This window comes from Phyllostomus hastatus, unplaced genomic scaffold (assembly GCF_019186645.2).
Source record: "Phyllostomus hastatus isolate PE091 unplaced genomic scaffold, TTU_PhHast_1.1 phas_contig_80, whole genome shotgun sequence".
In the NCBI taxonomy this organism is placed as follows: domain Eukaryota; kingdom Metazoa; phylum Chordata; class Mammalia; order Chiroptera; family Phyllostomidae; genus Phyllostomus; species Phyllostomus hastatus.
Genome location: NW_025333960.1, coordinates 10,128,068 through 10,146,950, shown reverse-complemented (window position 1 = coordinate 10,146,950; position 18,883 = coordinate 10,128,068). Strand labels below are relative to the sequence as shown.

At 40.8% G+C, this 18,883-nt stretch overlaps 1 protein-coding gene across 3 annotated transcripts in view; it reads left to right on the top strand.

The window, feature by feature from the left end:
• PTPRM (protein tyrosine phosphatase receptor type M) overlaps nucleotides 1-18,883 on the top strand; it is an 811,120-nt gene that overhangs the window by 738,811 nt on the left and 53,426 nt on the right. For all 3 annotated transcript variants that reach the window (XM_045849822.1, XM_045849820.1, XM_045849821.1), the window contains one exon: nucleotides 14,181-14,278. In XM_045849822.1, coding sequence (XP_045705778.1) covers nucleotides 14,181-14,278 — 98 coding nt within the window. The remainder of the gene's footprint in view (nucleotides 1-14,180; nucleotides 14,279-18,883) is intronic.

Genomic DNA, 18,883 nt, shown 5'->3' with positions numbered 1-18,883 from the left:
CCGATCTTACTCTACTTCTATTTTACAAATAGGAAGATTTTTTTCTAAGTTTTCTTATCACTTAGAATATTTTCATCACTTTCAAGAAACAGTTTTGAGTCTGTATGCCTGTGTTTTTATAGATAAAAATATGTTGTTTTTTTTTTTACAAAACCCATGATTGTGATTTAAGTCATCATATGGCATATGTGGTGTGACAGCAACCAAAGTTATCCTTTAAATGACTTCTTAAATTTTTTCATTTGGGATTTTATTAATATACAAGTGTATCTAAATGGTTAGGAGTATGTATCTGTTTGTGTATAAGAAATACTTTAAGTCTCCCAAGAGTAATCTTTTATTTTGATAAGGGTAGGTCTTTATTTTGAAATGCTTAATTGAATTAATTTTAACACATGTAACTTCTGTTTAAGAAAAAGAAAAGTTATAACAATATTTTGAGAAATTTATGTCTCAAAGCCACTATTTTCATTTATTTCCTTGTTTAAAGATCTTAAAACTCCAGGTATGGGAAAGTAAGAAAGCACTCAGAATACTTGGATTATTTTATTTTCAGTTTATTTTTTTAATGTGCTTCTTTATCCATTTTTGCTGTGATTTGAGACATAATTAAGAATGGTGTAGAAGTGCATAAACTTTATTCTAGAAAAAGTAAATTAAGAAAAACCACAAGATTCCAGTCAAAGCATAAGTAAACCCTCCCACAACTACATCAAAATTATAACTAAACTACAGTACAACCATTATTCAGAACTGCCTGAAGTCTAGCTGAACTTACATAAGGTTATAAAGAAGAAGCCACATCGAGTCTGGCAGGAGAGGTAGAGATGGAATGAGCTAGTCCCATGCCCACATGTGGAACATAAAAATCAGGAGGGATATCTTGGCTACAGACATCCTCCCTGAGGAGCAAGGAGTCCTGTTCTCACATCAGACCTCAAGCTTAGGGTTCCAATTGCAGGAAAAGAAGTCATCATAACTCACTTGCTCGGAGTTCCAGTGCTGGGGCACCAGGGACATACAGGGAGGAACTGAGTGGTCTGGCATCAGAGCAAGAGCTGGAGGGCAGTTTTCTCCCAGATGGAATGCTCACAGAGGCCATTATTTCTTTTCTGAGCCTCCCCCTATAGAGCCAGCAGGTGGGCATCATATTTGAGACTCTGTCAACCTGAATAGGCCCAGCCCTGGTGATTCCATGAGGCCCCACCCAATTTGTGGGCCCAACCCAAGCCATTTCTGGTGGTTTCTCCATACAGACAGCCTGTCTAGGATCATGCTTTAGACTTCCTAAAATCTCTCAAACAACATCTGACTTTGGCATGCCACATAACTCTCATAAGTGGCCCCAGGCCCAGCACTAGTGGCAGCCAGACTTGCTTCATAACTTGGCCTCTCCTGGTCACCTCCAAAGCCAACACAAGTAGCAGCTATCTACAGATCACTTTGTAGCTCATGTCAGACGTCCCCAAAGAGGGAACAGATGGCAACCAACCTTAGCCTGCCCCTCCCAGGAGACCCCAGAGCCAGTACATCTGGTGGAGAGCTTTAGACCACATTGAAGAAACTTAGCACATTGAATCACCTCCACAAGGGACACACCCAAGGGACAGAACACACCAGAGCTCTGCTGAAGTAAGTTCTGCTCTGGGGGGGGCTGTATCCTGAACAACTGATCCTCCACGATAGTCAAAGCCAGTCCTTGCAGCTAATTGGCCTGGGGGTAAATCCCTCCCATTGATGTGCCAAAAACAGTCAAGGTTCAACTACAAGTAGAGGGCATACACAGCCCATATGGAGGGCACACATCAAGTGTGCAGCTTGGGTGGTTGTAAAGACTCTGCCGTTGGACCCTACAGGACACCTACTACATAGGGCTGCTTTACCAAGCCCAGCAGATGTAGCAGCTCTACCTAATACATAGGAACAAACACAGGGAGGCTGCCAAAATGAGGAGACAAAGAAACATGTCCCAAATGAAAGAACAACAAAACTTCAGAAAAATAACTAAACAAAATGGAGACAACAAATCTCCTAAATTCAGAATTCAAAACACTGGTCTTAAGGATGCTCAATAAACCTAGGGGAAGAGTAGATGAACTTAGTGAGAACTTCAACAAAGAGATAGGAAACATAAAAACGGAGATAGAAAACATAAAAGAGCCCAGTCAGAAATGAAGAATACACTGACTGAAATGAAGGGTACATCACAGGGAATCAACAGAGGAGTAGATGAAGCAGAGGATCAAGTCAAGATTTGGAAGAAAAGGAAGCAGAAAACACCCAATCTGAACAAAAAGGAAAAAAGAATACAAAAAAATGAGGATAATGTAAGGAGCCTCTGTGACAGCCTCAAGCATACAACATTTACATTATGAGGATGCCAGAAGGAGAAGAGAGAAATCAAGTTATTAAAAATGTGTGTGAAAAAAATGACAGAAAACTCCCCTAACTTGGTGAAGGAAATGAACATGCATATTTAGGAATTGCAGAGAGTCCCAAACAAGCTGAACCCAGAGAGGCCCACACCAAGACACATCATAATTAAAATGCCAAAGGTTAAAGACAGAGAAAATCTTAAAAGCAGCAGGAGAAAAGCAGTGGGAGCTCCTACAAAGGAGCTCCCATAAGACTGTCAGCTGATTTCTCAACAGAAACTTACAGGCCAGAAGGTATTGGCACCAAATATTAAAAGTGATGAAAACCAAGAACCTACAGCCAAAACTACACTACCCAGGAAAGCTATTACTGGTATGTAGAACCAAAGGACAGATAAAGAACTTCCCAGAAAAGAAAAAGCTAAAGGAGTTCATCACTACCACATCAGTATTATATGAAATGTTAAAGGGTCTTGAAGAAAAAGAAGGAGAAGGTCAGAAATATGGATAACAAAATGGCAATAAATATATACCTATCAGCAATTGAATCTAAAAAACAAATGAACAAGCAGGACAGAAAACAGACTCATAGATACAGAGAATATGTTGCCAGGTGGGAGGAGGGTCAGGGGTATGGGAGAAAGAGGTGAAGAAATAAGAAGTACAGATTGGTAGTTACAGAATAGTCATTTGGATATAAAGTAAAGTTTAGGAAATATAGTCAATAATATTCTAATAACTGTGTATGGTATCAGATGGGTGTGAGATTTATCAGGATGTACACTTAGTATGTTATGTAATGTCTGATCACTGGGTTGTATGCCTGAAACTAACATACAATGTATGTCAACTGTAATTTAAAAATTAAAAATTATTTAAAGTTAAAGAATTAAAAATTAAAAAAGAAAAACCACAAAACTATGAAGGTATATAAAATTTATAACAGAAAAGAATCAAGATAGGATGGACTCACATTGGAACTAAGATACTAGACAGTATGGATATGAAAATTGGAAAAGTGAAGATTAGAATTGAAAGATACTAAGTTTCTTGTATTTCCTAGGAAGAAAATGGCTACTGATTAAATTTTTCTTTATTAAGACATATTAAATAATATCTACTATGTTAGTCTTTATTTTTTGTTTTTAAGTATTTCATAATTATTTTAAGTGAATAAGTGAATAAGATGAAAATCAGATTATTAACAAAAAAGATATAATGGATGAAGAGTTATGACATACTATAGAAAGTGGTTTTCTGAGCTATTCTTTTTTTTATTGGATTTATTAGAGTTACACTGATTAGTAAAATTATACAAGTTTCAAGTGTACATTCTATAATATATCATGTGTATATTATATGGTGTTCACCACCCCAAGTCAAGTGTCCTTCCATAACCATTTATCCCCCCATACCCTCTTAAACCTCCCCCAACCCTCTTTCCCTCTGATAATCACAATACTGTTGTCTATGAGGGGTTTTCTTTTTGTGCTTAATCCCTTTATCTTTCTCACCCAGCCCCACAACTGCCTCCCCTCTGACAGCTGTCAGTCTGCTCTTTTTCTGAATCTGTTTCTACTTTGTTATTTTATTTTGTTCATTAGATTCCACATATGAGTGAAATCATATGGTACTTGTCTTTCTCTGACTGGCTTATTTCCCTTAGAATAATGCTCTCCAGGTCTATCCATGCTGTCGAAATGGGTAAGATGTCTTCTTTTTTACGGCCAGATAGTATTCCACTGTGTAATTTTTATCCACTCATCTACTGATGGACATTTGGGCTGCTTCCAAATCTTGGCTATTGTGAATAATGCTGCAGTGAATTCGTGTTTCTGATTTCTTTAAATATATTCCCAGAAGTGGAATCACTGGGTCATAAGGCAGATCTATTTTCAATTTTTTTTAGGTAACTCCATACTGCTTTCCACAGTGGCTGCACCAGTCTGCATTCTTACCAAGAGTGTACTAGAGTTCATTTTCTCTAAATCCTCATCAACACTTATTTGTTGAAGCTGTTTTAGAATTTGTATACACCCTGTCCATTAGTGTTTGGTTTATACCAATTTTCTTTTTTTTTTTTTTAAGGATGTAATTTAGCATGCATCACTTCTGCTTTATTTTTTTAAGATTTTATTTATTTATTTTTAGAGAAGGAAGGGAGGGAGAAAGAGAGAGAGAAACATCAATGTGCGGTTGCTGGGGGCCACGGCCTACAACCCAGGCATGTGCCCTGACTGGGAATCGAACCTGCGATGCTTTGGTTCGCAGCCCGAGCTCAATCCACTGAGCTACGCCAGCCAGGGCCCCAATTTTCTTTTAACTAAAACTGACATGACCTTTTGATGTCCAGTCAGCATTTCATATGTTCTTTAATGCACCTGGAAACCAACAGTCCATGTAACTTATTACCTAGAGAAGGCCATGAATATTTGCAGTTAACATTGACACTTTTTATTTTAGCCTGAAAGGGGGATTTTAGGAAATTATATGAGTGAAATATATACATCGGCACACAGATTATGTGTTTGAGAGGAAATGCTATTCATGGACAGAACAGAAAGCGTATGCCTAGTTTTAGGTTATAAGAAGAGCACACTACTGTGAGCCAATTTAGACGAAACAGGGTAATCAGTAAGGAGAGCAACAGGGTAATCAGCAACGAGCTGCTCACCGGAGCGAGCCAGGTGAAGGGAGAAGGCTCATGCAGTGGCAAAACTGACTCCAGAGTAAGAATAGAGGTATCATTCAGTGTGGGAACCACTGAAATTTATTAACTGAAAACACTATTTACATTATTATTTAAGTCACGTTTTGACACTGCTTCTAAAATGATGTATTTTATTATACCTCCATTGCCTATTCTCTCCTATTTTACTGTCACTAAATTAAAATTCCAGTGGACTGGTGAACATTTCTAACCCAGGAAGTCCAGATGTGGAGGGTGCTTCACGTGAGAGCAGATCTTGAAAAATGCTGTTTTAACATGCTGCCTGTTGTATTTCTGAATTTAGGTTAAATACAGTATTCCTAGTATTAAGTACAGTTTTTTCCATCATAGAACAATTCTCAGTGTTTGCATCTAACTCATTAGTTGATTTTTATTGTTTCTTTAATGGGGAAAGTGGGGGGTATTCTTAGCAATTCAGGAAAATGAACAAATCACATCATCTGTACCCACTAGTCTCAACTTGGGTTTTTTCTTTTTCTGCAGCTGAAACCAAAAATTATTCATAAAAATTCCATGACTTTAACATCAGTAGCCTCAGGGGAGAGCAGACACTCCTATCAAGTACGTGTTGTTAAGGATTATTAATGCAGAAGCCAACTGTTTTCTGTGTCACCATTATCACTTTTGTGACACACAGGCAGATTCAGTCCGTAAAGCAAGGTGGCGTTATTTTACCTTGTAGATTTCACTCCTGCAAAAATGAAAAGCCACTTAATGTGAAATTATAGACGTAGGTGTTATGGAAGCATCATATTGATAAATCACATAAAGTTTTTTAATAAAAACTTATTCAGAAACCACTGAAGAGACATCTAATGCTCTGAATACTGAGTAACTGACTTCATAATACTCGTTCCAGATTATCGCCGGCAGCAACAGCAACAATAATAGATCAAATACACCAGGTCATTTTTATTTATGAGCAAGAACTTTAAAATAAACTCATAAATCTTAGGCTCATCTTTTTCCACATCCATATTCTACCTTCAGTGGTCTTCAGTGCTGATGGAGTGAACTGGATACCAAAGGACCTGACCAAGCCCAAGGCAGGCCAGTGCCCATCGCAAGGACTTTGAAGTTTTCCACAGCTACTTTACCCACAGGGTCATGGCCCCTTCCCTCTGCACTTCGGCACTCAGCGTGCACCCCACAGCGTACAGTCATGCCCCCTACTCACAGGACTAGTCAGTCACATCTGGTGTTAGAGGACCAATGTGCACAAACAAGGCCCCCAGTCTGTTCAGGTCATTCTGAAATTTAAAAAGGCACCTGGGTTGGAATCCCAGCATTAAAGTTTCTTAGTCTCCTAAACCTTTCTCATCTGAAGATGGAAACATACACAGTGGTGAGTAAATGAGGCCATACATGTAAAACACATCTGGCCTGTAGGACTTAGCAACATTGTGCCTTATTTGTCCACCATCCTTGTTACTCCTCCTCTCGGGCCCCGCTTACTTTCCAGCCCAGAGCCTTGGCTGATAAAGCAGCAGTCTTACACTAGGGACAGCAAGAATCCTGCTTGGTTTCATTCAAAACTGCCTGCCAAGGACAGCTCCTTACCCAGTCAGACTCAGTGTGAGTCTGTCCATGACCCACCTAAACCTCATCCCTGTCCTCGGGGAGCCTTGGGTGTGCCATCTGTGTGAGGCCAGCTGGGACCTGTCACCCTGCCCAGTGCCTACCCCCAGGCTGCCTGTGCCTCTCAAACAGACCCACTACTCGGGCGCCCACAGCCACTGCAGTTGGGATTCCTGACATCTCAGCCTGGACATTTTCACTGCTAGTCTCCACTGGCCATTTGGATGCCTGGGGAGCCATCCTCAGAATAGGCTATTTTAACATTTTTAAATATATCTGGGGTAAAATATGTAAAACTTTTACCTCTCAATCAATATATAGCATGATCGCTTTACTGTCATTTTCAACATATTTCTATTTCTTGGGAGTTTTTGTTCAATGACTAGAGTAGATCCTTCCACTGTGGAGACTGATATCTATCTGCATCCTACAGGAGAGCCCAGTCTCCCTCTGACTTGGCCTTTTGATAGCTGGGCTCAGCGTTCCTGCATACTGGGCCCAGTTCCCTCTCCCTCGCCTCCTTCCCTCCCTCCTTTCCTTCTTCTCCTCCTCCCGTCTGTCCTTCCTTCCTTCCTTCCTTCCTTGTGGCTGCAGACACCTCAGCACACCTGTAAAACATGAGCCCACACCTGTGAAGACCACCAAATGCTTCTTCCTCTGCCTTCTTCCTCTGACTTGCCCAAGCTCTCAATCGAAAAGATTTCTTCCTAGCTATGTTCTTAATCACTTTCTTCTACTCATAAAATACAAACGCGCAATTTTTTTTAAATGTCACGTTTTCTCACAAGATGGCTCCACATGTGTCCCCTTCCCTTCTCAGGTAGCACTGAGTCACTCCTGCTGGATATTCTGCCTGGAGGACCTGCCAACCCACCTCCCACCCTCGTTCCTACCTGTCAGTCAGATGCACTCGTTGGAGCCCATTGCACGTTCCCATCCTCAACAATGCTTTTCCTCCTGCCTCCTCACCAGCAAAACACAGTCTCTCCCTGACTTTGACCACCATAGGTATACTCAAACCTTGCTTACTGACAGTGTTCTTCAAAAGGTTTTGCTTGTGTATCCCCAAAAGAAGCTTGAAAAAATTATGTACTGAAACTTTTAAGTTGCTATCTAAAATTTTTATCATATGTTTATATAAGTTTATTTGTTAATAGGAGATAGACTATACTAAATGTTTCTGAGATAAAATGAGGATGGATATATTTAGAATAAATATTTTATAACATTTGATAAATGTATTTTAACTACCTTACAGATTAAAGTATATCAAGCATGAAATAAAATACATGAAACCATGTCCCTGGGTTTCATCCAATAAAATTTGGCATCCTGCAAAAAATTCCAATTCCATTTAAAAGCAGAAGCATTACCAGCCTACACCACTTTGAGTGTTCTGAATTCAGAGCATCCCATCCTGAACCAAATACCCCATTCCTAACACCCAGGTTTTACCCTTAACAGAAATATGTTTCAACAGAAAATGCAGGGAGCTCTGAGTTTCTGGAGTCAATATTTCAACCCATCTCTTAGTTTCAGAATTGTGGGTTCTTTTCACCTGGGTCATACCCCATGTTAATATTTGAGATGGGTTTTGTCAAGTGCAAGATCACTGTACATGGGGGCTCCTCAGGGAGGTCCATTTTGGCAGAATCTATGTAGACATATCTGAAAATGAAAACTTTTAAAACTACTCGTACTCCTTGGAAAATCTCTATGTGTCTCTAGAGGTGTGCATGTCTCAGTTTGAAGTTCAAGTGTCCTAAGAGGCTTATCTTACTGCACTTTATATGAGTGTGTTATGTCCTTTATTATCTCTACTTTATACAACTACAAGCTTCTTGAGAGTAGGGACTATTTTCCTATTACTCACCTTTGTATCCCTCACCATACATCACAGAATCCTGGCACAGAGCAGGCCAAGTGCTTACCTGTAAATATGGGCTGCACACTCGAATCCCTACTGCCCAAAGAAGGGAATTTGAATGAGCAAAGTCAGGTAGGTGTGAGACCAGAGGGCACAGGGAAATTGTGTGACCAGATGGACAAATCCACGTTCATAGACCACCGAGGATAACATGCATTAAAAACACACAGGCATCAGATGTTATGAAGAAACAGGGGTCACAACTTGGGTCTTGGAAAAACTTGCCTGAGGGAGTGACATTTAGTCTGCAGAGCTGAGGCCAGCAGGACACGTGGGCTTGAACCAAAGCATAAGTAGGAGGAGGTCTCAGGAAAGTGGCCAGGGAGGGGTGGCCCATGGGACGGTACAGCCAAGACTGGAGACCCAATCCAGGCACAGAGCATGTGGGGCCACATTTACCCTTGTGAAGAAAGCAGGTTTTACTCTATGAGCAGTGGGGACCTCTTGGAAGACCTTTAAGTGGCAAAATAATGTTTTTCAGAGATGAGCTCTGGCAGGTTGTGAGGCTCGTCTGGAATGCAGGAGATTATGTGGCTTGGGCTAGGCCTCTGGAGACAGCTCAACACGCGGTGTTCTGGATGAGTGGAGAGGCTGCAGAGTGGGCAGAGGAGGGGACCAGGGAGCCAGCTGTGGTCATGAAGGTGCATTTTATTCTGTAGCTGTGGAACCTTGAGAGGTTTAAAGGAAGGAACTGTCATGATCCTAAAACACCTTTAAGGAGGTTGTTTTCAGTGGTTAACATGGGTTTTCTTTTATTTTATCCTTGCTGGGAACATGACGACTATACTCACAGGCCTGTCAAGTACAGAAGCAGGGTGACACTGGGGTCAGACCTCAGGGCCCTGCTCCGTGCTCACCAGCCCTGTGACCTTGGATAACTTCCCTGACTTTTCGGTAAATAGGGGAAACAATAGCACCTATTACGTAAGACTATGGTGTTTAAATTGAAAGAGCTTCAAACAGAATCTGGGAAATAATAAGTGCACAAAAGGAATTAGGAACCATTCTATTTATGATTGAATACCAGTTCATATTTGTGCTATCTTTCTTGCCTTTAAAAAATCTCTAATATGCCACTGTGAGCTTAAAGGACCTTGACTTCCCTGAGGCTCTAGTTAACACACAAAACATACTGCATAGAAACCAGAATGTGAAAAGAAGGGGTACAAGTCAACTGTTCAAGGTTTGAAATTACAATTTTTAATACATGTCATTCCTCATGAACTAGAGAATTCATCTTACACAATAGAGCCCATCCTTGAATATCTCTCACTTATGCTTTTCATTCCTTTAAATTTTTCTTTATTGTGCTCTGGTTCTGTCTGCCCTTTTCTGCTCTTGTTCCTTCAGGCCTTGGTGGCGGTGAGAACGGCCGCTCCACACATTTCCTTCTCAGCAGAGGTCTGTGTGTGCCAACTATTGTGAAGGAAATGGAATGTATTACTGGCCTGATACTATTGAAATTTCAAGACCTTACCTTTGAAATGCTTCCGTCCCATAGGGGAATGACTGCTGAGAATAACCTTCCTGCCTACTGTGCAAACATCTGTAAACGCACAGGCATAGCAATTGTGGCGGCTCCCACCCAGCCAGAAACTGCAGAAATCAAATACTGGGGCTGCGGATGGCAACTGTTCACACCTGGGGGGAGGGAGATCATTCAGTCCTTTGCCTGCTGTTTTGGATTCCTTGTCTTGGGAGTTTAGTTGTCTGTTTTCTGTGAGCAGTCCCCTGTGATCTCTCTATTGATTGTTCTCCTCATAGTGAGGGTGCCTGCCACATCATCCCTAGGAGACGGACATTGGGGCAGAGGAGAGCTGGCCCTCTTGTGGTCTGCCTCCCCAGTCTCAGCCCCACAAGGGCGTGGGTGCAGGCAGGAACCAGCTTGTGTGCCAGGCATGCGGCAGCAAACTCATGTTGGCTCCCATGGCCAGTCTCACAGACTGACCCACTGGGAGTTGCTAAAATCAAATGCAGCAAGCCTTGATGTCAGTCAAGTCTGCCTGCTCAACCTGCATTGTGCTTTTTGATGCCAGAAGACATGTATCTCTGAGATATAATTTATTCAGATCTCAGGAAATAATGTGAAATATGTCAAAGAGAAAAGAAATCAGGCCCAGGCCTGAGCAGTTTTGTTGCTGAAGTGCCACGGTGGCCGGTCAGGGCGAGGCCCTGTGTGTGGAGAAGGGGGCCCTCTCACAGGTTGACAGCACACCAGGCCCCACGGGTGAAGGAGAGGAGAGACAGGGGAGAAAAAGGCCAAACTGCACCAGGGGATAGGGGGACCCCTTTCCTGGCACTTATCTTGCCTTTCTGGGATCAATTTAGAATAAGCTTTGTGCCCTGGCTGGCGTAGCTCAGTGGATTGAGCGCACGCTGTGAACCAAAGTGTTACAGGTTCGATTCCCAGTCTGGGCACATGCCTGGGTTACAGGCCATGACCCCCAGCAACCGCACATTGATGTTTCTCTCTCTCTCTCTTTCTCCCTCCCTTCCCTCTCTAAAAATAAATAAATAAAATCTTTGAAAAAAAAAAGAAGAAGAAGCTTTGTGTTTGAATTCATAGTCAGATTTTTAACCCTGAGCTATTGTAGTTTTTCTGGATACCTGTGCCTAACTTTAGCATTGAAAAGAACCTAATTCGTTTTTCTAGCCTAATCATATTTTTAGTCCAGGTCAGTGGGTAAAAATCATAAAGACTATGGTATATGTCTTCACTTATAGGAGCCACTAATGCTTATAAATAGCCTTTATCTTAAAGCTAACCCAAATTTAGCTTTGTAAGTATAAAAAAAAAAAACCTGTATCACCTTACCTGATGCTCAGCCCAATAGCAAGGTGGTACGGCTGTGTTCCTAGATGACATTTTAGGAGTGAAGTTCCTTCTAATTCAGAAAGAAATGGGATTCCTAAATTCAAAGACCTCGTATTAGGGTTTGGCTATTCAGTAGATTCAAAACAAACGAATCCTTGGTGTTCCACAGTTATGCCTCCCAGGAGACCGCCAGGTGGTTGAGTCAGAAGGTGGAGTCACATGCCCTAATGCTGCAGATCTGCGGTTCTCCACCAGGGGAGATTTGAAAGCACACCCAGGCCAACTAAATTAGAGTCTCTTGGATTAGGACATCAGAATTTCTCAAAAGCTCCACAGTCACTGTCATATACAGCCAGGATTGAGATCCACTGCCCCCAGCGGAGAACAGTTACTGGGAGGCTAGGATGGCACTCTGGGGACCTAAGGGAATGGACTGAGTTAAGTTGGGAGGCAAAGCCTCAGGGCAGGGACACTTAGATCTTACAGAAGATACCCTCCTCCCTCTTAAGGGTTGGAAAGGAATAAAGGTGATATGCTTTTAAGCTTCTACAGATAATCTCTGAAGTATAAGTCAAGAAAGGGAACCATGCAAATATTATATACTAATACTATTATTTAACTCTTAAATATATTTAGTGTAACATTCTAATAAAAATAATACAGTTTAGGTATATGCACACAAACATATCCATTCATTAATTTTTTCATTGAGCTCCTGCTATGGGCCAGGTGTGCCATAAGAAAACTGCAGTAACAACAGCCATGTTCCCCTCCGGGGGAAACTTGAAAGTAATCACAAGGGAGTCTAAACCCAAGAAAGAGCAAGTGAATTGCACTTACAGGGCACTCTGGGCCCTATAGCCTAGAATGTCTCTGGGAAGACTCCTGTTGAGCATTGACGGGAGGCATAACTTTTCTTCCTGACAGCACAACACTGTCATCCATGATGCTGGAACATCTGATGCATCCACTGTAGCCATTGTCATCAAAACTATTCCTGGAAGTTTCAGAGTAGGTGGCATTGGCCCATGTATCTAATGAATGGGTCAGAAAGTATCTGAGCCACTCCTTTATTTCATGGGTCACATTGGGAAGACTATCTGCCCAAAGATGGACTTGGGGCATTTTATATCATGATAACTAACAAACTGTTAAGTACACAATAGATGTACCTCTCTTCAAACTAGAAATATAGTGATTGATGGGTCCATTATTTACTTGTCTCCTCTGTGACCTTAGATTTAAGTCACGGAAATCTTCAGCCTAAATACATCAGGAGAATGGCATACACGTGCCAAGGGAACAGGGCAGAAATGGCAGGTGCAGCTGCCTGGGAGGTGGTACGTAAGGATCCATACAGGGAGTAGACACAGCAATATCAGGAAGTAGTGTCAGTTTGGGCAGGGTAAGAGTGCGTAGCCAGAAGCACGAGGAGGAATGTTTTGTATTGTGGAAAGAAAGGAGGCTTTGACAGTGAGGAAGAAGAAAGAAATTACACAAGAACCAATTGACAATTGATCAAGAGAAATGGAAGGTGACTGAAGAGACCCCTTAATTGTGCCACTGTTGCCCAATATCCAAGCCTCAGCTAAGGAATAACCATTAATAAATATCTTTCAATGCACCTTGGTTTTAGTTCTAGTGCTTTGCTATTTATAAAATTCTTGAGTGTGAATTAAGTCCATGAATTCTCAAAATAATCCTGACAAGTGTTATTGAAATCAGTCTGTAGATAAAGACGGAGATCTAAAGTTCATAGTGGCTAAGTGACTTGCCAAAATCATGCAGTCAGTTAAAAAGGCAGAGGCAAATCTCAAATTTAAATATTGAGTTCCAAATCTAGGAGCCGGTAATGTCAAGACGCTACAGCTCAATGAGTCCTAGTCCCATCCTGTGCCTGGATATTTCCCTGATGCCACATGTAGCATGTGATCCTCCATGCCTCGAAGTGGATTCCTCTCATTTCCTTGCATTTCTGCTTTTCTTATAAAGATTTACATTGTGCATTTAAGCCCACAAATGTTTGTGATCATCAAATAGAATTTTGGTGTTTTCTAAAATATGGGTTAAAAGAAATTTTAAATTTCAACTTTCTATACCTGCTAGTCTATATAGCATAGGTATTTCATAATACATATTTTCTCACTTTTTTATCCAAGTCCATTAGAAGGAGTTTTTAATTTTCAGGTTTTCCAACAGCTAAGAAAAGAGATGCTGATCATGTTCAGTGACAGAAAGTACAACTGCTTAAAACTCTAACTTCTCTCTCACTTTAGGGAGTCAGGCCCCCCAAAAACTGGATTGACAGAATAAAAAAATATTAGAAACAAGAAAAGGACATTTTACCTATAGAGGCTTATTTCATTCATATACATACCATTTCCCTAGGATATCTGCCAATTGTTAGCAGGAAGAGAAATGTTTTCCATGTTTTAAAATTTCACTCCCGTGTATTATGGAAGTAAATAGCTAAATGAGAAAAAAGTAACTTTCTTTAATGGCAGTAGTTTAAAAGGGGTAGAAAGAGCTCAAATGCAGATATGTTTGATAACATGAGAAAATTCAGCTATAAGTGAAAAATTCAGTAATTCTGCAGGAGCTCTTTCAGAAAGAGTACCCTGTTGCATCAACACTAGAAAGGAGAGCTAAGTCCATCTATAAAATTGAGAGAACTGCATGGGATTTGTTTGCAAGCCGACATTTTCCGGTTGCAAATTTGCAAAGGAAAAAAGTCTCTGTTCTGTTTTGCTCTAGGACCAATGCAAGAGACCATCTATGACTTCTGGAGGATGGTGTGGCACGAAAACACCGCAAGCATAGTAATGGTGACCAACCTTGTGGAAGTGGGGAGGGTAAGTAAGACACCTGCATGTTTGTCTGTTCTTTGCTTAGCTGGTAACACGAAGCAAGGCAAGAGCAAGCTTTTGAAGTAGTATTTTGTGTACTCCAGAAAACATTAATTACTACAGCTCCTCCTACTGCTTGCTGCACTTGCTTATAAATTATCAGTAAACATTGTCTGAATTGCTTTCATTTGTTGCGATAGCAACAGACAGGAAAGGCATTCAAGATTTAAAAGCCATTGTCAGCTGGCTGTATTGAGCAAATAAAAACACTTCTAAGCATGAATGCTGTTTGTCAGGTGTCAAAACTCAATGGGTGCCGCATTACACATAACTGCATTCCCTAATTCAGGAAAATGGACCCTAGAAATAATGGTGTGCAGCACTGGATTCAATCCTTAGGTTAGAATTCCAGCATTGCTTGCTTAGATTTTACTTCCCTGCACCTCCACTTTCCAGCCTGGGAAATGGAGATCATATCTGCCCCAAGGAATCAACTGTTGATGAGTGCTGTTTTTGTTTAACCAGAAAACTAAGTGGTTCTTATCCTGGGACTGGCATGCTGTAGGATTATTCTCAAAGTGAAATTTAACAATGAGAAAATGCACAGAGGGCATTTCCTTTGTTTTATAGTACGGTCAATTCCGTGGTTCTGCCCAGCTCAAAAACCCATTACTTCTTAGAGAAGTTGATGTTGTAAGATTTACACTCAGCAAAGGCAGCCTAGAATTCAGCTTAGAATTGACATATTGGGGCAAAAAACATAAAGGTGTTGTTTCTTAAGATTCTTAATCAGCCTTAAAAAAGAAGAAAATCTTGCCATTTACAACAACATGGATGAACCTGAAGGACATTATACGAAATGAAAAAAGCTAGCCACAGAAGGACAAATACTGCATGATTCCACCTATGTGAGTTACCTAGAGTAGTCAGATTCATAGAAGCAGAGGACACAGTAGTGATTGCCAAGAGCTGGGAAGAGGGGGGATTCGGAGTTGATGTTCAATGGGAGATACTGTCTTGGAGCTGTGGAGTGCTAAGAATTAGAACTGACGCTGCCACATAAAACCTAAGCCTGCAAAGAAAGGGCAGACAGGATGGGGGAGCAAGTGCAGAAACAGGAAGGCAGCAGGCACCAGAACAAGGAAATAACAAGGAGGCAAACTGATCATCACTTAGGATCTGAGTGAGAAAGCACTTCCACTAACTAATGGGCCAAAGTAAAGCACTGTAACATAAATCAGAAAATATTTAGAACTGCAAATCATAAAGTACCATGTAGTAAACTTGGAGGATGCAAATAAAGTGGTACCTAAAAGGATATATATATGTTCTTAGATGCTGTTGTTAGAAGACTAAGCATCTAATTCAAGAAAACACATGAAGAACAGAGTCAAGTAAAGAAGGAAAAGAGGAAATAAACAGAAGAGCATAAATTACTAAATAAAAAGCAAGCAAAAAATAATAAAAATCAACAAAATCAAAAGGCTTTGTGAAAACACTGATAAAGTAAACAAACATCTGTCAATCAGAAGAGAAAGAAAACCAAAAACAACCAATATTATGAATAGGGCAAAGACCTTTTTTTTTAGAGAAGGAGGGGAGGGAGGTAGAGAGAGAGAGAGAAACATCAATGTGCAGTTGCTGGGGGTCATGGCCTGCAACCCAGGCGTGTGCCCTGACTGGGAATCAACCCTGCGACATTTTGGGTCGCAGCCCACGCTCAATCCACTGAGCTACGCCAGCCAGGGCTCAGACTTTTTATCATAATAGGTAATATGGATAACTAACAATAAATTTGAAAATTTAGATACATTAGGCAGTTTTCTTGACAAACATGATTTTCCAAAACTGACTCAAAAAGAAACAGAAATTCTGAATAGACAAAAAATTATTTTAAAAGTGAATTATGGTTAAAAATTAACCCACAGAAAAACACCAGTCCCAAATATATTTACATGTATGTTCTACTAAATATTCAAGGAATGAACAATTCAAATCTCATAAAAATTATTCCAATAGAGGAGAGAAAGACTGTTCCCCCATGTTATTTTAAGAGGCTAATGCAACCCCAATATGAAAACCAGACAAGGACATAAGAAAGGGCAGTGCACACTGGGGAGAGATTGCTGGGACGACAGGGAAAGCGGAGAGCCTGGGTGTTGACTTCAGGCAAATGTGGGAAAATAGGTAATTACTGGTACAGGATGAGCCTTTCAATCAATTTGGTTATCCACGTGGACAAAAAAAAACCCATCTCCGTAGAACACCCAAAAGTGAATACTAGATAAAACCCAAAATATAACCAAGCTTTAAAGATTTTAGGAAAAAATATGGGGGGAAAAATATTTATGAATTTTCTAAGAATGGCTCAACAATACCAAAGTATTAATCTATACTTGAAACCTGTATAATCCTATTAATCAATGTCACCCCCCCGTAAATTTAATAAAAAGGAAAAAAAGGATGGGGAAATCTGACTGTGTTAAAATATAAAATTCTCTCTTTGATAAAGGATTTAAATAAAGTGACAAGAGAGGTGATTCTATGAGACCATTATGTAATGTATAAAAACTTACAAAACAATATTTTATGTACTAAAAGTGTAAAAACCATTCATGTCTGTCAGCCCTCTCTCTGCTGGGAGACAGTGAGAGCAGGGCGGCCAGCGGCCCAGCAGGTCGCCGAGCCTCTTTACCACCCACCTGTCACCTCAGCACCTGCTTTATAACGTTCTTGTAAAAACTAAGTGATTTCCATATATTGGGTGGTTAGAAAAGTTCCTGCCCCATTCTGAAGACTTGATAAATATAGTATTGATAAGGTATTAATGTAACCCTCATCTTTCCCCCAACAAACCTGAGACCTACAGTGGTGTTGATCATTTTTTTCCCAGTCCAAATCCACCTTCTTTGGCTACGACAGCAGTAAAAATTATCAACCCCACCAAAAAGCAAGCTCCTTTAAGGAAAGAGACAGGCTCATGAATTTTTGGTGTCTCCCTCTTGGCACTCAGTAAATGCCCAAGGAAATGAATGAATGAGAATTCATCCCACTTTGTGTCGGAGAGCATAAGCTAAGTTTGCTATGAAATAGCTAGGCTCAATAGTTTATCTGTTTTCATGTTCTTGGCTTTCTTCCCCTGATATGTATGATTAATTCCGAATCTGTCATTCATTTCACAAATATTTATTGACTGCCCATGTATGATAAGGTGAAAAAGACACCTGGAGACTGCTCCCTCAGTACTGCACTTTCAGAATAACTGCGTTCCTCAAAAGTTAGTCACCAACTCAAAATCAACTCAACATGTTACATATTTGCCTGAGAGCTCACTTAAAATAATCCCAAGGTAAATTATTTTACAAAGCAAAAAGTCATTTAAAATAACCACTGGATTTTTAAAAAAACACGTATTTTCATTGCTTAGTTGAAATTCTAAAGTATACAATCTCCAGAATCAGTGTCTTAGGAGGGAAGCTATCTTTATATGATAAACCTTTTTTCTTTAAGGAAAGATGAGGACAGCATAGTAGTCCGGCCTAGACTACTTGGCTAAAAAGTAAAAAGAAGATTGTGCAATAAAACAAATAAAAATTAAAAACCTCCTACACTAAACCTCACTGTCTCATGGGCACAGCACATTCTGCAGAGAGCCAGGTTTCATTTCAAGTTCATTTCTGGGTTTAGAAACGTAAAAACTACGAAGGCCACGCAGAGGTGGTCTCTATTCCTCCCATCAGGCACTTGGCCCTGACCCACACAGGGTGGTCACTATTGACTTTTGGATGGAAACTATTCCTTCTGACAATAACCATGGAGACTCCAGCTAAAAGTGTGCAGCGAAGGGCAGAGGGTGACTAGGTTTTGTGTTTACCTGTGAATGGAAGCCCATAGGCTTAAAGTAACTCAACAATTTTAGGTCTGGTAAGCTTTTTTTTTAATCATTCTAAATCCTTACCAGGTTTGTGGGGATGATAGTAAGCTCTGAAGAGTTCTCACGGTGTTACCGTCAGCCCCTTGGATGAGCCTGTCTTCAATTAGTAATGAGTTTAATGGCATCTGTCCTTGAAATGTCTGGTGTGATTTGGGGCATTTGACAAGAGGTCACATTCCCTTCAGGACAAGGTGGTGACCTTATTCCAGGCTGTTTCCCATTATTAATGCTGCACATTTTTCTAGAGATGACTTCCCCATTTTCCGTGCTTAAAAACAGCAACAACGAACCACCGAAAAAATCAAAATGACACGGTTTTTCAGGGCAACAACTACCTACTTACATGTTTGCTGCACATGGTGTGTCCTTCATGAATTAGGCATGAGCAAGCTGGATGCTGGTTTGTTTACACAGACTGGCTGCCGATTCATTAAGTCAGAGCTGGGAACCGCTTTCCCCTGATTTTTGCCCCGAAGCACTCTGCATCAGGCTGCTGTAATTGCCAGTGTTGGAGCCACTGGGAGCCCTTCCCTGCCGCAGCACCTGGTGCAAAAGACACAGACGCTGCACTTCCCTCCAGCGGGGTCCCCGGTACATCTGCCAGGACCTGTCATTATCTAAGACTTCCTTGTCACCACTGAGCATCCTCTTTCAGCTGAGTGTTCTGGGAAGGGACC